This window comes from Acomys minous (genome assembly GCF_964271855.1).
Source record: "Acomys minous genome assembly, chromosome: 20".
Taxonomy (NCBI): domain Eukaryota; kingdom Metazoa; phylum Chordata; class Mammalia; order Rodentia; family Muridae; genus Acomys; species Acomys minous.
The window spans coordinates 17,955,725-17,970,433 of record NC_140502.1 but is presented as its reverse complement, the minus strand read 5'-3'; the positions used below and the strand labels follow the sequence as shown (position 1 = coordinate 17,970,433).

Sequence of the window (14,709 nt, the reverse complement as noted above, 5' to 3'; positions counted from 1 at the left end):
CCCCACTGTTGAGTCTTAGTTTCCTGTTGTGAGGCTGTATTCCAGAGATGCCTTCCTTACAGGTGCCTGGAACACAGCTAAAGTTGAGTTGATGTGGCTGCCCTTTCATTTTGCGGAGAAAAAGGAAGACACGGAAATCACTCAGGAGCTTCTGAGTGGTTGTGTTTTAACTGAATCACCCAACATCTCGCTGGTGAGGTGGCTCAGTGGGTCAAGGCACTTGCTGCCCAGCTCTCTGACCTGAGTTCAATCCTGGACACTCATGTAATCAAAGGACAACCAGCTCCTGTGTGGGTTGCGCTCTGACCTTCACCCTCCTCTGAAATAAATAACAGCGCAGTAACAGGAAACTTAAAAGGTGACCATATATACTGAGAGCCTACGAGCCAGGTCTGTGCAATGAACCCCAACCCCATCAGGAGCAATTCTGACACGTACCCTAAGAATCAGGCAGTGGCTACCAGCTAGTTTTCACATGCAGGAAGCTGGAGCTTTAGAGAGCAGCAACTTGTCCCCAAGAGCCCCCCACCCCACCCCACCCCCTATGGTTTAGTGCTGCAGGGGGCAGCTGAGGTCGGTACAGTGCTGGCTGTCACCACATCCGGGGGCAGGGGCTGGGGAAGGAAGTCTGAGGCTGGAGTGAAAACCCGAACTACCACCTGGGGAAGCTGCAGAGAACCCAGAGGGATGGGGGGCGGGGGGAGGCAAGGCCACGTGGAGCTAAAAAATCACATGCCCACCACACCTTCTCCTAGATGGGCGTGTCCCCAGCATGTTCACTGGCCTGCCTGGGGACTTGGACTCACAGCCCTTTTTTAGCCCTTGACGTTGTGGAGGTGCTGGAAGGTGGAGGCTGTGAGGCAAGCTGATTGGAATGTCAGCAGGAGAGCCCTTGAGCAGGCCTTCTCACTATGCACTATGCCGTCTCCCAGTCCTACCCCACTTTCTGAGGCTACAGATGGTGAGGGATGAAGGCCTAACCCCTACAAGTTGACATTAAACACGGGTGTGGGGGGGAGAGCGGGCCCTAAGGGGCGAGGGCTCTGCACTGCTCTGAAGGCTAGACACCTGCATGTCCTCTGCCTAGGTTACTGTTCTGCCAGCCCAGGAGTGGGCATGGGGCAGGAAAGGGGTTTTAGCTCTCAGCTCCCGAGCAGGCAAGGGTTCTGCAACCAAATCGTTTATTGCCACATGGCAGCATCCATTCGCTCACTAGCTCACTGCTCCCCGGAAAGACATGTTTAGGGACAGAAAGGAGGGGCACAGAGATTCGGTCATGTGCTCCCACTTCCACCCTCCCACTGACATGGCGCCCTCACCCCACATCCTTCTCCCCAGACTCCACTCAGCCAAGGCAGAGGGCGTGACCCTCCCCCACTGTCCACTATCCCCTTGAGAGATGCCCGGGGAACCTAGTTTACTCCAAAGGATTTATTCAGACAGTTTTGGTTTTTTTCCACATACAAGTTAGGGGCAAAAAGGATGGGGCTTATAAACAGGAACCTGGAGGGGGAGGGAACCAAGGGCACGAAATGGAATCCAAATAAAGAGTGAAATAAATAAGAGGCAAAAGTGAGGAACTGGGAGGAGACTGACAAACTATCACACAGTGATAACGTGGGGTGGGCGCCATTAAAATCCCATTCATTTATACAGATATACAGCGAGCTAGGGGCCCGGGGCACACTCCACCTCTCCATCAAGGAGGGCCTGTGGCTAGGACAGTGCCCTGGAGGAGTGGAGGCCCCTCCCCAGGAAGGCTTGGCCCCAGAGGCTTGGTTAGTGTTGGAAAGCAGGAGGAAGGGACTGAGGTCCGAAAGGACAGCCTGGGGCCCACGCAGGAGGCCACAGGAGACCCCTCTCAGCACAGCCTTCATCTGATGGGTGAGGAGGGTGGCTCTCTAGGATGGAGCCTGGTACCTTCTATCACCTTGGACACCTAGCCCTGGCTGTGTCACACTCAGGGTGACACTATGTCAGGAGTTGGGGATGGGACATGAGCAGAAACCCCAGAGGCCATCCTTGAGGGGGGCTATCTGGGGAAAGGGCCATTAGCACCACCAGGCTCCAGAAGATGAAAGAGGCCAAGACTCTGAGCCTCTCAAGGGAGGCTGGGGGCTGCCTGCAGAGACAAAGGGAAGGCAGCTGGTTAGACAGAGTCCCGCTCCAGCCCCAGTTCCTCCCCAGCCTTCTCAGGGAAGCCTCATTTATCCTCACAGGACTCTGGGCTTTGGACAACTGACAGGCAAATGGGTCGCAGGGGTGGGGGCGGGGAGAGAGAATGGGGTTGGGGTAGAGGGTGTCTTCTGGGACAGAGACACTGGATGTCCGTATTCCTATCTAGAATACAAATGGCCCCTGGCCCTTACCTCAGCCCCACCGGCCTGGCCCCGCTCCCTGCCACCGTGCAGCCAGGGCGAGGCCAGGTGGGATCATACGAAGACCTTGGCTAGGGCGTCAGCACCAGCACTGGCGATAAGAGCCTTGCTGGGGTGGCAGGCCACTGCATGGATGGCCTCCTCGTGCTTCTTGCGGTGGGCCGTGATCTCCTGCACACATGTCTTGTTGTCTAGGCTCCATAAGCGCAGAGAACAGTCGTGGCCTGCACAGGTGTGGAGCAGAAAAGGCCGTCACCAAGCTTCAGCCCAGACCTGGGATTTGAACCCTTCACCTGGCCTCCTGGAAAGACCTTGGAGGGGAGGCAGCTCAGCCCTCATCCTCCCATGGCTCTACCCTAAGGGTAGCCTTTCTGTCCCCATCCTGTCAACCATTCGGCTAACTGCCAAGTATATATAAGGACCTTGGGAGGAATGCTGCACACAAACAGGCAGCTCTCGCCTGCAGGGAGACTGAGCAAGAACAGCTGGAAACGGCAGGATGTGGCTCAGTGCCTGTACGCTGGCCTGGCCAGCCCAAGGCCCTGGGTTTTATTCCCAGCACAACCGGGGGGAAAAAAAGCAGCAGACACTGACTCTGGGTAATAGGCTTAAGGAGGGGGAACCGTCCGGGTAGAGGCACGGCGAACGAGGGCCAATGAAGACTGATGGCTGCAGGGAACTGAGGGTGGACGTGATACCAGCAGGAGGCCCTTTGCTGGGCATAGGAGGGCCTAACTAGCCTCGGCTCTGCTCCTCCAGTCCGCCCAGCTCCAGGGGCTCAGGCCAGAAAGCAGAACCTCAGATCTTAAGCGTGTCTGTATCCGTACTGGGTCTGATACCACTGGACAGGGAACAAGGAAGCCGGGGTGTAGCTGAGCGGCCCACAGTACATGGCAACATCAGGCAGAGCAAGCTGTTATTCGCCCCAAGCCTCCCACAGCCTCCACCACCACTGCCTGCACATCTGCAAGCACAAGTGCGCACACTCCCTGCAGCTGACACTGGTCTGAGGGACCTATCCACCCACTCTAGAGTAGACGGCTGCCGAGCCTGTATCTGAAAGCAGAGTGAGACCAAGTACTCAGACTCTGAGGGGATCTGGGCCTATCACCACATGCATGCCACACAAGACACGCCCCAGGCAGGGCTCCAAGGATAGTCAATGAGGATGAGGCAGGGACTTGTAGCAAACTCAAGAGTGGCTGCAACCCCTCCTCTCCGCCTCCAACCCTCCCGAGGAAGGGGCAACAAGGATTCAACTTACTTCCCGACATCAAGAACACACCATTCGGATCCACGGCTAGGCAGGTGACTGCGTCCAGGTGGGCAACCATGGAATGCACGGACTTACCTGGAGAGAGGGAGACAGTGGCTGGTGGTCCCCAGTCCTAGCCTTAGCTGGCGGGGGGAGGGATCTGAGAGCTTAGGAGGCAGACACTAGGGTGTGGCCGTCTGAATGCGCTCTGCCCATCTCCCCCACCCCTCTCCCACATGGGAAAACAGTTAGGGCACAACTAAGGCTGGGCCTCACCTGTCCGATTGTCCAGGAATCGGATACCCCTATCGTCATGCGCAGTGATGGTGAGGGGCTGATTTGGGTGACTCACCACCTGGTTGATCTGTGTTGGGCCTGGAAAGTCAGTGGGGAGAGGAGAAAAGACTTACGGGACGGAGGCAGGAGGGGCAGGCCACATCTGCAATTGGGGGCATGGTACCCAGCCCACTGTGTCAAGCTGCCTGGCTACCACTGAGCCTTGTTTCCTTCCTGCCTGTGGCCCCTGAGGGCACATGGGAAACATTCTGATCTCACTGATGGCTAGGTTCCCCAGAACCACAGGAGGAACTGGGGTCCTATGGGTATTCAAAGCCCAGTCCCATTGGCCTGCCTAGCCAGGGGCCCTCACCGCTGTTCCCTCGGGACTCCAATGTGAGAAGGGCGCTGCCAGCTTCCAAGTCATAAAGAACAGTATCACCAGAACGAAAGGAGGCCACGACATGGGCAGGCTCAGTGCTGGTGAAGGCCACGGAGGTGGGGATCCCGTGTTCTGAGAGCACAGAGGAAAGAAGGCTGCTCAAGGGGCCAATCCTGCCCCATGGCTCGGGGCCCTCCTCAGGAGCCACCCCCAAGCCCTGGGCTCTGCGTCCTGCTTGTAAGGCACTGGGGTCAACACTCACCTCCAGCCATGGGGAAGGTGCACAGGCAGCCTGGACTACTGCTGCTGGGATCCCAGACGCGGACAGTGCCGTCAGCAGAGCAGGATGCTAGGCGCTGGGAAGTGGGACTGAAAGCCAGACCCCACACAGCGTCCCCATGGCCTTCCAGGACATGGCTCAGCACGCTCGGGTCTGGGCAGGCCAGGAGAAAATACGCTGTTAGGGACACCAGCCCCATGAGATAGCCCAAGGGCTGCAGCTTTGCTGGGGCCTGGGTGGCTGCCCACTGCCCACGAGCACCTCTGGGCAGATTTTAGGGCTCAGAAAACAGCTCAACAGCTTAGCAAACGAGGCTTTGAGTTCACTGTCTCCCCAGGGCCAAGGTCAGCAGCTCAGGGCACCAGCGCTACCTCTGCTGACCAAGGTTGGCTCCCCTTTTAGCCCCTGGAATGTCTTTTTTTTTTTTTTGGTAGTTTCTCACAGCCTCTGCTGCGCTGAGAGCCTTCTGTGGTCTCTCTAGCTGTTGGACACCACACAGTTCTGGGTCAAGTCCAGCAGATACCTGAAGTATGGCAGTTCACGTGGGACCCTTGACCTGCCCAGACAACTGTTCCCCTGACAAATTTAGCACAAGGCCATGTTAAAGATTTAGTAAAATAGTACGGGGGTGGGGGTGGGGGGGTGGGGGCGGCACAGGCAGGGTGATATCTGGGAGTCTGAGGTCAATCTGGTCTACATAAGATTTCCAGGATGACCCGACAACATAGTGAGATCCTGTCTTTAAAAGGAGGGGCTAGAGAGGTGGCTCAGTGGGTAAGAGCATTTGCTTTTATACCAGGCTTGGTTCCCAGCACCCAGACGGTGGCTCACAACCATCTGTAATACGCACACATACATGTAAAAAAGAGCAAACCAAGCACTGAGGAGTAGGGCAAGGGCACAGAGTGTGAGGGACTCTGGGTACCTCTTCGCTAAAAAAACATTAACTACTTAAAAATTTAAAAAACTGCCAGGCAGTAGTGGCGCATACCTTTAATCCCAGCACTTGGGAGGCAGAGGCAGGTGGACCTCTGAGTTTGAGGCCAGCCGGGTCTACATAAAGTCCAGGACAACCAGAGCTACACAGAGAAATCTTGTCTGCAAAAAACAAAACAAAACAAAAAACCAAACAAACAACAAAACCCCCCCAAAATCCCAAAACAAACAACAAACAAAACAAGCCCTCCCCCCTTAAATAGATTTATCAGATCTCATTATAGATGGTTGTGAGCCACCATGTGGTTGCTGGGAATTGAACTCAGGTCCTCTTGAAGAGCAGTCAGTGCTCTTAACCTCTGAGCCATATTCCAGCCCCACCAAAAAAAAAAAAAAAAAAAAAACTTTTTAAATTTAGCAGAGTTGGGGGTCTATTTAAAAACATTTCTTTCCTTTTTCTTTTTTTTGAAAAAGAACCTCACTGTGTAGCCCGAGCTAGCCTGCCACGGCCTCCTGAGTGCTGAAATTAAAGGTGTGCACAGCCACACCCCACCTCTAAGACAGTTAAAAAATGTATTTGAAGAATTTTTTCATGAAGAATCTTTCCCTCCCCAACTCTGCAGATTCTCCCACCACCTTACCTACCCAACTTTATGTTCTTTCACTCAAAAATAGATAAATAAATAAACAAACCAAAAACAAAAAGTCCAACTAAAGACAGAACATAAAAAAGAAAAGCAAAAAGTGCCAAAACGTAAACAACGAAACAAAATCAACCCGAACAACATGGAGTTTATTTTGCCCAATTACTCGTGGGCATGAGGCCTGGGGTGTGACTGCTGCACCCACTGGCACTGCGTCAGCATCAGAGAAAACAGGTTTTCCCTTTCTCAGGGCACCAGGAACCCGCTGCAAATAGTTTCTCAGTTAGGGTGGGACTCAGTGTCTGTTTCTCCTACTGAGAGACATGGGGGTGGGAGGGCCTCAAGACCAGGTTTCCTTGTGTAGTCTTGGCTCTCCTGGAACTCACTCTGGAGACCAGACTGTTTTTTGTTTAAAGCTGTGTGCTACCATCGCCTGGCAAAAGACTTTGTAAAAAGAGACTTAAAAACTGGACTTAAGACAGAACAAAACCTTGTTTCAAAACAGAATAAACAGAAACACAGGAGTCAATACAGAAAGCAGTGCTCAGGAAGGTGAGAAACACTCAACAACACGGGTGTGCGTTCCCAAGATAGATTGTTACCTCCCCTTTAACTCTTACCCATCCATCCACCTGCCCGCCCACCATCTGTCCAGTATTTTAAGGTTCGAGATAAGGTCTCACTATGTACCCCTGGCTGTCCTGGAACTCACTTTGTAGACCAGGCTGGGCTCAAACTCAAGAGATCAACCTGCCTCTGCCTCCTGAGTGCTGAGATCAAAGGCGTGTGCTACCACCACCTGGCTGCTGTTCAGTCTGTTTATACATATTTGAGAGAGAGAGAGAGAGACAGAGACAGAGACAGAGAGTGTGTATGTATGTGTGTGTATGTGTGCAGGCAGAGGACATGTGGGAGTAGGTTCTCTCCTAGCATATGGGTTCTGGGAATCGAACTCAGATCGTGAGGGTTGGTGGCAGATGCCTTTACCTGCTGACCATCTTGTTGGTCCTATGTAATGTTATTTTGAGACAAGATCTTAACATCCTCCTGCCTCAGACTCCTGAGCACTAACACTACTGGAGTGTACCATCACGCTTGGCTTCCCATTAGTTTTTTCTTAGTGTGGAGAAGACTTCTTTTTTTGTGATGAGGATTCACTATGTTGACTGACTGACAAGTGGCACAGCAGGCCTGGAACCCAACACAGAAACCGAGCTGGTCTCGCGCTAGTGGTTATCCTTCCTGCCACTGATGATCCATTACAGAAAGAACTTTATTTTTTTGGAGACAGGTAAAGACCATGCAGCTTTGGCTGGCCTAGACCAGGCTAACCTTGAACTCAGAGCTTTGCTTGTCTCTGCCTCCTGAGTGCTGGGATTAAAGATTCATGTCTTTTTGGTTTGCTTCTTTGTCTTGAGATCGGGTTTCCTGTAGTCTAGCTGGCCTCAAGTTGCCTATATAGCCACCCTGACGTTGTTGGAGTTCTGATCCGTTTCCCCTCTCAAGCTTTGAATGCAGTGTGCAGCAGCACACCTGGCTCACGTGGTGTTGGGATGCGACCCAGGCTTTGCCTGTGCTAGGTGTGGTCCCCACCTACGGATCCCCAGCTCTAGCTCCTCCACTAACTTCTGAGTCGGCTAAAGGTCAAAAGCTAAATTCCCTGCATCCAGTCCACTGACGCCTCTCAGCTCCGCTCCTGTGCGTCTAACAACCCCCTGACCCACACTAAGGACACACAGAGCCCACCAAGCTGACCAAGCCCTGACTGAGGCTTACCCAAAAGCCAGCTCGTGCTCTCAGACGCAGCCCAACCCTCCCTCCCCACCTCCACTCCCGCCTCATCTCCCTCTGCCCCACCCACCAATGCTAAACCAGACGGGGAGCCCTACAGAACTACTCCCCAGGCTATGACCTGAGGTGTGTGTGGGTAGGGTCGTCCTCACCGTAGCCATCATATGGGTCCATGTTGAGGTCAGGGATCTTCCAGCTGTGTATTCGGGCATCAGCCCCACCACTGTAACAGTACTCGCTGTTGCTGCCCATGGTGACTGCCAGCACAGGGCCCCTGCAGGGTGCAAGGGCAGGTGATGCAAGGCAGCTAAGTCTCAAGCCTTCCTTGTTCACAGGAGCTTAAGGATTTCTCCTAGGTTTTTGTTTTGTTTTGTTTTACTCCAGACAGGGTTTCTCTGTGCAGCCTTGGCTGACCTGGAACTTGCACAGTAGATCAGGCTCCTCTTGAACTCACAAGAGATCTGCCTGTCTCTGCCTCCAAGTGTTCAGATTAAAGGCGTGCGCCTCCATGCCTGGTTCTCCTAGCTATTTTTAAAAATGGTTTAAATGTATTTATTGCCACAGATCACAGTACACACATGGAGGTCAGAGGACAACTTTCTGAAGCTAGTGCTCTCTTCCTACCGAGTCCTAGGGATCACACTCAGGTTTGCCAAGCTTAGTAGACGATACCTCTCACCAGTCTCCTTTCCTAGGTATTTTTAAGGATGCCTAGGTATTTTTAAGGATGCCAAGAATTTGGCACCTATGCTCTGGCTATGCCACCTAAGAAAGCTGCTGTCTCCTACCCTTCCTTTACTGCTCCGAAGGGCCTCAGTGTAACCACAGTGGGAACCAACATGGCTGCTGAGTCAGGGGAGTGCCCAGGCTCCAGTGTAAGAAGGCTGGACAGAGACTGCAGAGCAGCAGGCAGCGGCCTAGCACATGCTGCGGGATGCAGGGCTGAGAGGAGGGTCAGACATCTCCCTACCTGTGAGCACGGAAAGCATGAATCGGCTCCACATCCAGTGCGGCGTTTCTGTGAGAAAAAGAGGAATCCCGTCACTGAGACCCTAGGCCCTCAGGCCCCGCCCCCTCCTCGGTGGCAGTCTTACTTCTTGGCCGTGACTGCCTTCTGAAGGTTCCACAGTTTGAGTGTGCCATCCTCAGAGGCAGTAAGCAGTGCTGACTGGCTGTGGTGGAAAGCCAGGGACCGAATGCCATCGTAGTGTGAGCGGAGGGTAAACTTGGGGTTCCATGTCTTCTTGAAGGCATCTTTGCTGTCAGACAGCTGGGGATGGGGAGTAACCTCAGTGTCCTCTTGAATACCCCAGCACTCATACTGACACTGACACCGCCCACTTAGACTGGAACTGACTGGCCCCAGCCGGAGCCTGCCTTCTGTGCGCCCACAAGAGCCCTTCCCACATACGGCAGCTTTCACCAACATGGAGGCTCTGGAGGGGCCAGGGGAGCCTGACTCAGGAAGACAGGCAGGTCCTACATACACAGAACCAGGAACTCTGAGCATGAGGAAGGGACACCAAGGCAGCCTGGCCTCCTCTGCAGGGACCAAGAGGCTCTCACGAGGTAGTGACAAATACGCAGGACTTAGCTAGAAGCAGGGAAAGGGACTGGGGGAAGAAGCTGCTAGTGTGAAGGCCCTGAGGCAGGAGGCAGCGAGGCTGGGATACACGACATTTGGAGGCATGCCACAGGACAGGAAGCAGGAAAGGCCAATGACAGACACAACACTGGGTCCTGCTGAGAACCCTGCAGAGCAGGCAATGAGGGCTGGTCCTGGCTTCTCTAAGGAGGCTGGGATTGGGGGACAGTCAGAGTGACTGCAGAGACAGGGCCCGAAGATACAAAGTCCCAGGGAACAACCCTTGACTGTGGAGTCTGAGACAAGTTTCTGGGCAGAGGCGCCGCCGGCCCTGGGAGAGAGGCTCTGAGAGCACGTGTCCTGCAAAGTAAGGCTGCTCACTGCAAGGAGGAGGCCAGCTTGGCACCATGAGCTGTCAATTTAGCCTCAGACGCCTTTCACCTGGGCTTAGCTGGCATTTCTACCATGATTCTAAGAACTGGAGGACGTGCGCTCAAGTGCATCCTCCACTCTGAACCACCACTGTGGGGAAGGCGGAGGAACCTGCAATACACTCCCAGGAAAAGCCCAGTGACCTCACTGGGCTCAGTCACTTAGGCTGCTTCTGCCCTGAAAAAACGCATCCGAACCCACCCCAGAAAGTCCCAGTGACCCCCTCCAAGGTGCACAGCACAGAATGCCAGTCACAAGGCTGCTTCATTCTAGCCCAGCTGTTCCACAGAGCGCATGGCTGGCACTCATCTCCCCACATCCTCCGAGAGGGAGGGCACGGTGCCCTTCAGACCCTGCACCTCAGTGACGTGTTTGCCAGGCACCCCTCTGTAAGGCACAATGTGTGGAAGCCTCCCCCTGGGGCTAAGGAACGGCCTCTCACGGTCCTCACACGACAGGGACAGAACCCAGGCCTGCAGCGTGGTCAGAGCTGAGCCAAGGACTGATGGGGCACCCCAAGAACTTACATCACAGCTGAGGTCGTTGTCATTGGTGACGGTGAGATCTGCCAAGTCCCCCAGGCTCACCTCCCCGCCCCCGATAGTGTCCATGATGAAGACGTCTGAGGAGAAGCCAAAGGAACCTGGTAGGGGGGAGGGGCGGGTGGGGCAGACAGGGCCAGGGAGAGAGAGAGAGAGGCAGAGAGAGGTGGAAAGGATGAGGAGCAAGGAAGAGAGGCAGGAAGACAGGATCAAGAATCGCAGCTGGAAAGGAGGACAGAGACAGACAGACAAGGGAGGACAGACAAAAAGAGAGGGAGACAGACAGACAGACGACCTTTTGGGACAGGGAGGCTGCAGACTGGAGGCTGGGCCTTACCTCTGAGGACACAGAAGCCCCAGGCTTAGTTAGCTCTGCAGCCTCCCTCTGTCATGGACCCCAAGGGACTGGCGTGTGGGGCTGGAGATTACCTTCATGAGGCCGGGGCTGGGGTGTGCCAGGAGGTGGGACAGTCACTTTGGGGGGCAGCCCATCCACATCCCGGAGGTCAGCAAGAATTCCCTGGAGTTTGACCCGGCGGCTTTCTGTACGGAAGAGGCATGAGCAAGAGTCTCCCCCAGTCCTGTCAATCTCTCAGGGAAGCCCTCCTCACTGCTGCCGGCTTTCCTGCAACAGTAGAGGCTGCAAAGCCCTGACCCCAGGGACGGACAGACAGGAAACAAACTGGCAGGGACCCAGTGAAAGGTGGCAGGCAAATCCCAGCCCTGTCCTGGGCCCAGGGGACCCCTAGGCTCTTATGGCCAGGAGTCACAAGACTAGAAGACGCAGCCCCATCCTCCTCCTCCTCCACCATCAGTTTTCACGCTGCCTCCTGCTTGAGCTGGACATGCACTGGACACTCGCTACGAGGGACAGGGCTAGACTTCCGGCAGGGCCACTTGAATACAGCTTGCAGGGACTTTCCAGGGAAGGGGTAAGGGCCTGGCCTGGCTTGGGGCTGAGTTACCCTTGACCTAACCCTCGGGAAGTATATCCGTCCGGGCACAGCCCTGGGCAGGAAGCAGCTGAAGCATGCAGGTTACATACTGTCCTAGCCAGGCCTGTCGGTCCCCAACTCACCCAGCTCATGGGGGTTCCCCTCCGAAGCACACCGTCGAGGATCTGGAGACCCCTCCCCGTCTTCTCCTGAGCCCAGGAAATCAAACTCATTGATGGCATCTTCTGAGTCATCTTCCTCATCCTCGTCCTCCATTTCAGGCACTAGGGCCTTGGATGGGAGCTGTGGTGGGAAAAGAAGTGGGGAGGAGGCTAGAGTGCAGCGACCAAACCCATCTGGGGCCCAGGAAAAGGCAGGTCAGTCAGCTCATTTCCTGGACACTCTGCGGTGGCCTCCCCCACCTCCAGGCACTCACGCATCTTTCTGCACAGCTTTGCTGAGCCCCTACTTAGCACACGGCTCTTGGGAAGTGACAATACAACCCCTGGGGACATACAGACACACAACTGAAGAGGGGATGAACAGAGCCCTATCTTTCCATTCTGGGCATAAAGCTGACAGTGGCAACATGCACTTGTCAGCAAGCTGCTTGCTTGAGCAAGAAGCAGTGACTCACAAAAGGACCTTTCAGACGTGGCTTCGCCCCACCCCTGTGAACAGTGACCGAGAGGACTTTCTTTCCATCCTACATATGTGGGAATAGGCTAGACAGAATAAAGTCAATTGCCCCAGCTCCCCAAATTCAAACTGGGCCAAAGCTTGGGCAGCACCAACAGACTGTGGCACCCCAGGGCACAGCTAACACCCCCAAGGTGGAGGAGGCTCTGAATCTAGAAGGACAACACTCAGGCATCCACACAAACGAGCCCACAGGGCATGGGGAGAGTGAATGCGCACAGACAGCATATACAACAGGCAGGGGTAAGGTGGGGGCGATGGCTCATGCCTGAACTAGTTAGTACTCAGGACTGAGGCAGAAGGATGGCCAGGAGTATGAGCCCTTGCCGCAAGTGCAAACAAATGGGCTGGGATGAAGCTTGCCTGGCGTGTGCGGCCCTGAGTTTAATCACCAGAACCACAGAACACAAAATCAAACTGAGGTGCAAAATAGTTTCTGCTGTGAGGAGCTAAGAGGATGTGAGGGCCACTTCCCGGAGGAAACAACATCTGGACTCAAAAGCCCTGAGAGGCTGGGAGATGGCTCAGGGGATGAAAAGCTTGCCAAACAAGCACAAGGCCACGGGTTCAATCCCCAGCACCCAGGTACAAAGAAAGGTATGGCAGCACAGCACATACTTGCAGTTCGGTGCAGAGAAGAGGGAGACAGGATTTCTGAGGCTTGCTCCTCACCCAGCCGGCAGGCTTACAGCACACCCAGGCCCAGTGAGAGGCCTGTCTGCCTCAATAACACAAGGTAAGCCGGGTATGGTAGTACAAGCCTTTAATCACAGCACTCCGGAGGCAGAGGCAGGAGGATATCGTTAAGTTCCAGCTATCCTGGTCTATATATCAGGCTCCAGGACAGCCAGGACTATACAGAGAAACTCTGTGTTGAAAAAAACAAAAAACTGGTGATGGCTATCACTGGTTGTCACCTTGACTACACCTGGAATTATCTGAAACCCAAGCAAGTGGGCACACCTGGGAGGGAGCTTCTTTAATAAATCATCTGAAGTGGGAAGATCTACTTTTAAATCTGGGCCACACCTGCTGGAAGCTTATTTAGTCTATCAGTTCTGTTTCTCTAGAGAACCCCAATACACACACACACACACACACACACACACACACACACACACACACACACACACTGAAAACAAAGAACCACAAGGGAGAGAGCTCTTGAGGAAGCCAACCTCCAGCCTCCATATGAAGTATCACCTGCACACACATATCCCTCCCTCTTTCTCTCTCTCTACGCCCCCCCCGTGTCTCTCTCTCTCTCTCTCTCTCTCTCTCTCTCTCACACACACACACACACACACACACACACTCCCTAGTCTGCTCCAGCATCTGAACCAGGAAGTAAAATTAAGTCCGAGTCGACACTTCAAAGATGCCCTGTAGCCTTTTGCCTCCTCTGGGGTCCAGGTCTGTGCATTTTGCTCCCATCAGAATCTCGTCAGGCCAGGACCCTGTGCCTAGTCAGGCCAAGCCCCCTCTCCTGGTATGCACACATCTTAACAGGTGCTCAGGGTCTGATGAAGGGAACCCAGAGGCTCTGGAAGCTGACAAAACAGATACCCTGTGGCTCCAGGGCCAGACAGAGAAGGGTGCCTGGACAGAGTGGGAAAGAGCCATAGAACCTCCATCTGGGAAGGTGGGGTTCAGGGAAAGCAGAGGCCTTTCCCACAGCTGCTATCTCTGCCTTCACAGTACATCCTGCAAGTGGCCACCCCCGGCCACTGCCACTCTACTTGTGGTCTAGACCTGTGTCTTCTTGTCCCATGCCTGCTCAGAGCTGAGCTGTGAAGGGCTCAGCAGATGCTTAATGGGCAACTAAGGCCGCACCATGACAAGAATAGAACCCTAAGATGAAGAGAAGCACATGTTCCTGAAGCTGGGCCATACTGCATGCTGGGAGCCCAATGTGAGGATGTGCTGATAAGGTCAGGATGCTACCCCAGGGTCAGTGTCCACAGGCAAGGGTCCTGACCACAGCAGCAGATCAGACCCCAGCAGATCATACTGACTCCCCAGATGTCTCCAGGCCTGGGCCAGACACATGTACTCCATTCACACATCTTTACTGAGACCATGTGTTTCACACCTTTTTCAGGACATGTGGACAGAAAGCAAGAGGCACGGGGAAAAACCCTTCAGCTTAGGGTGGGGGCGGCTAGCTGAAGGGAGGCAGCCTAAGTGGGTCAGGGCACCAAGCTGGAGGGGTAGGTCGGGGCATTATCTGGGGCCGGGGCAGCCCCAGGCAGAGGTCCGGGCAGCAGCGAAGGCTCACCCTCACACGCTGCTTCTTGTGTTGCACACTGTCCAGTTCATCGTCCTCATCGCTGTCCTCGTCCTCGCAGTTCTGCAGGAAGGGGATCTGCTCCAGCACGGAGCCACCCAGGCGCTCCTTGCCATCTTTGCCAGCTGCATTCCTGCCAAGACAGGGAAGCAGACAGAGGGATGTCAGTTTTGCCAGGTGACAGAACTCAAGAGAGGGAGACACCCCAGACGTAGCTGGGCTCCTAAGACCCAAGGACCCTTGGCTTTGAACACACATAGCCTCTTAGCCCTGGGACCCTTGTATAG

The 14,709-nt window shown here is 54.5% G+C and overlaps 1 protein-coding gene across 4 annotated transcripts in view; it reads right to left on the bottom strand.

The window, feature by feature from the left end:
• Positions 1 to 1,416: 1,416 nt before the first annotated feature.
• STRN4 (striatin 4) overlaps positions 1,417 to 14,709 on the bottom strand; it is a 25,816-nt gene continuing 12,523 nt past the window's right edge. For 3 of the 4 annotated variants that reach the window (XM_084770999.1, XM_084770997.1, XM_084770998.1), the window contains 13 exons: positions 14,414 to 14,555; positions 11,580 to 11,739; positions 10,931 to 11,044; positions 10,487 to 10,602; positions 9,037 to 9,212; positions 8,913 to 8,960; positions 8,095 to 8,216; positions 4,554 to 4,724; positions 4,283 to 4,423; positions 3,910 to 4,008; positions 3,643 to 3,729; positions 2,370 to 2,602; positions 1,417 to 2,122 (listed from right to left, as the gene is read on the bottom strand). In XM_084770999.1, coding sequence (XP_084627125.1) covers positions 2,433 to 2,602; positions 3,643 to 3,729; positions 3,910 to 4,008; positions 4,283 to 4,423; positions 4,554 to 4,724; positions 8,095 to 8,216; positions 8,913 to 8,960; positions 9,037 to 9,212; positions 10,487 to 10,602; positions 10,931 to 11,044; positions 11,580 to 11,739; positions 14,414 to 14,555 — 1,546 coding nt within the window. In that variant the 3' untranslated portion in view covers positions 1,417 to 2,122; positions 2,370 to 2,432. The remainder of the gene's footprint in view (positions 2,123 to 2,369; positions 2,603 to 3,642; positions 3,730 to 3,909; positions 4,009 to 4,282; positions 4,424 to 4,553; positions 4,725 to 8,094; positions 8,217 to 8,912; positions 8,961 to 9,036; positions 9,213 to 10,486; positions 10,603 to 10,930; positions 11,045 to 11,579; positions 11,740 to 14,413; positions 14,556 to 14,709) is intronic. The other variant, XM_084770996.1, reaches the window with a different exon arrangement.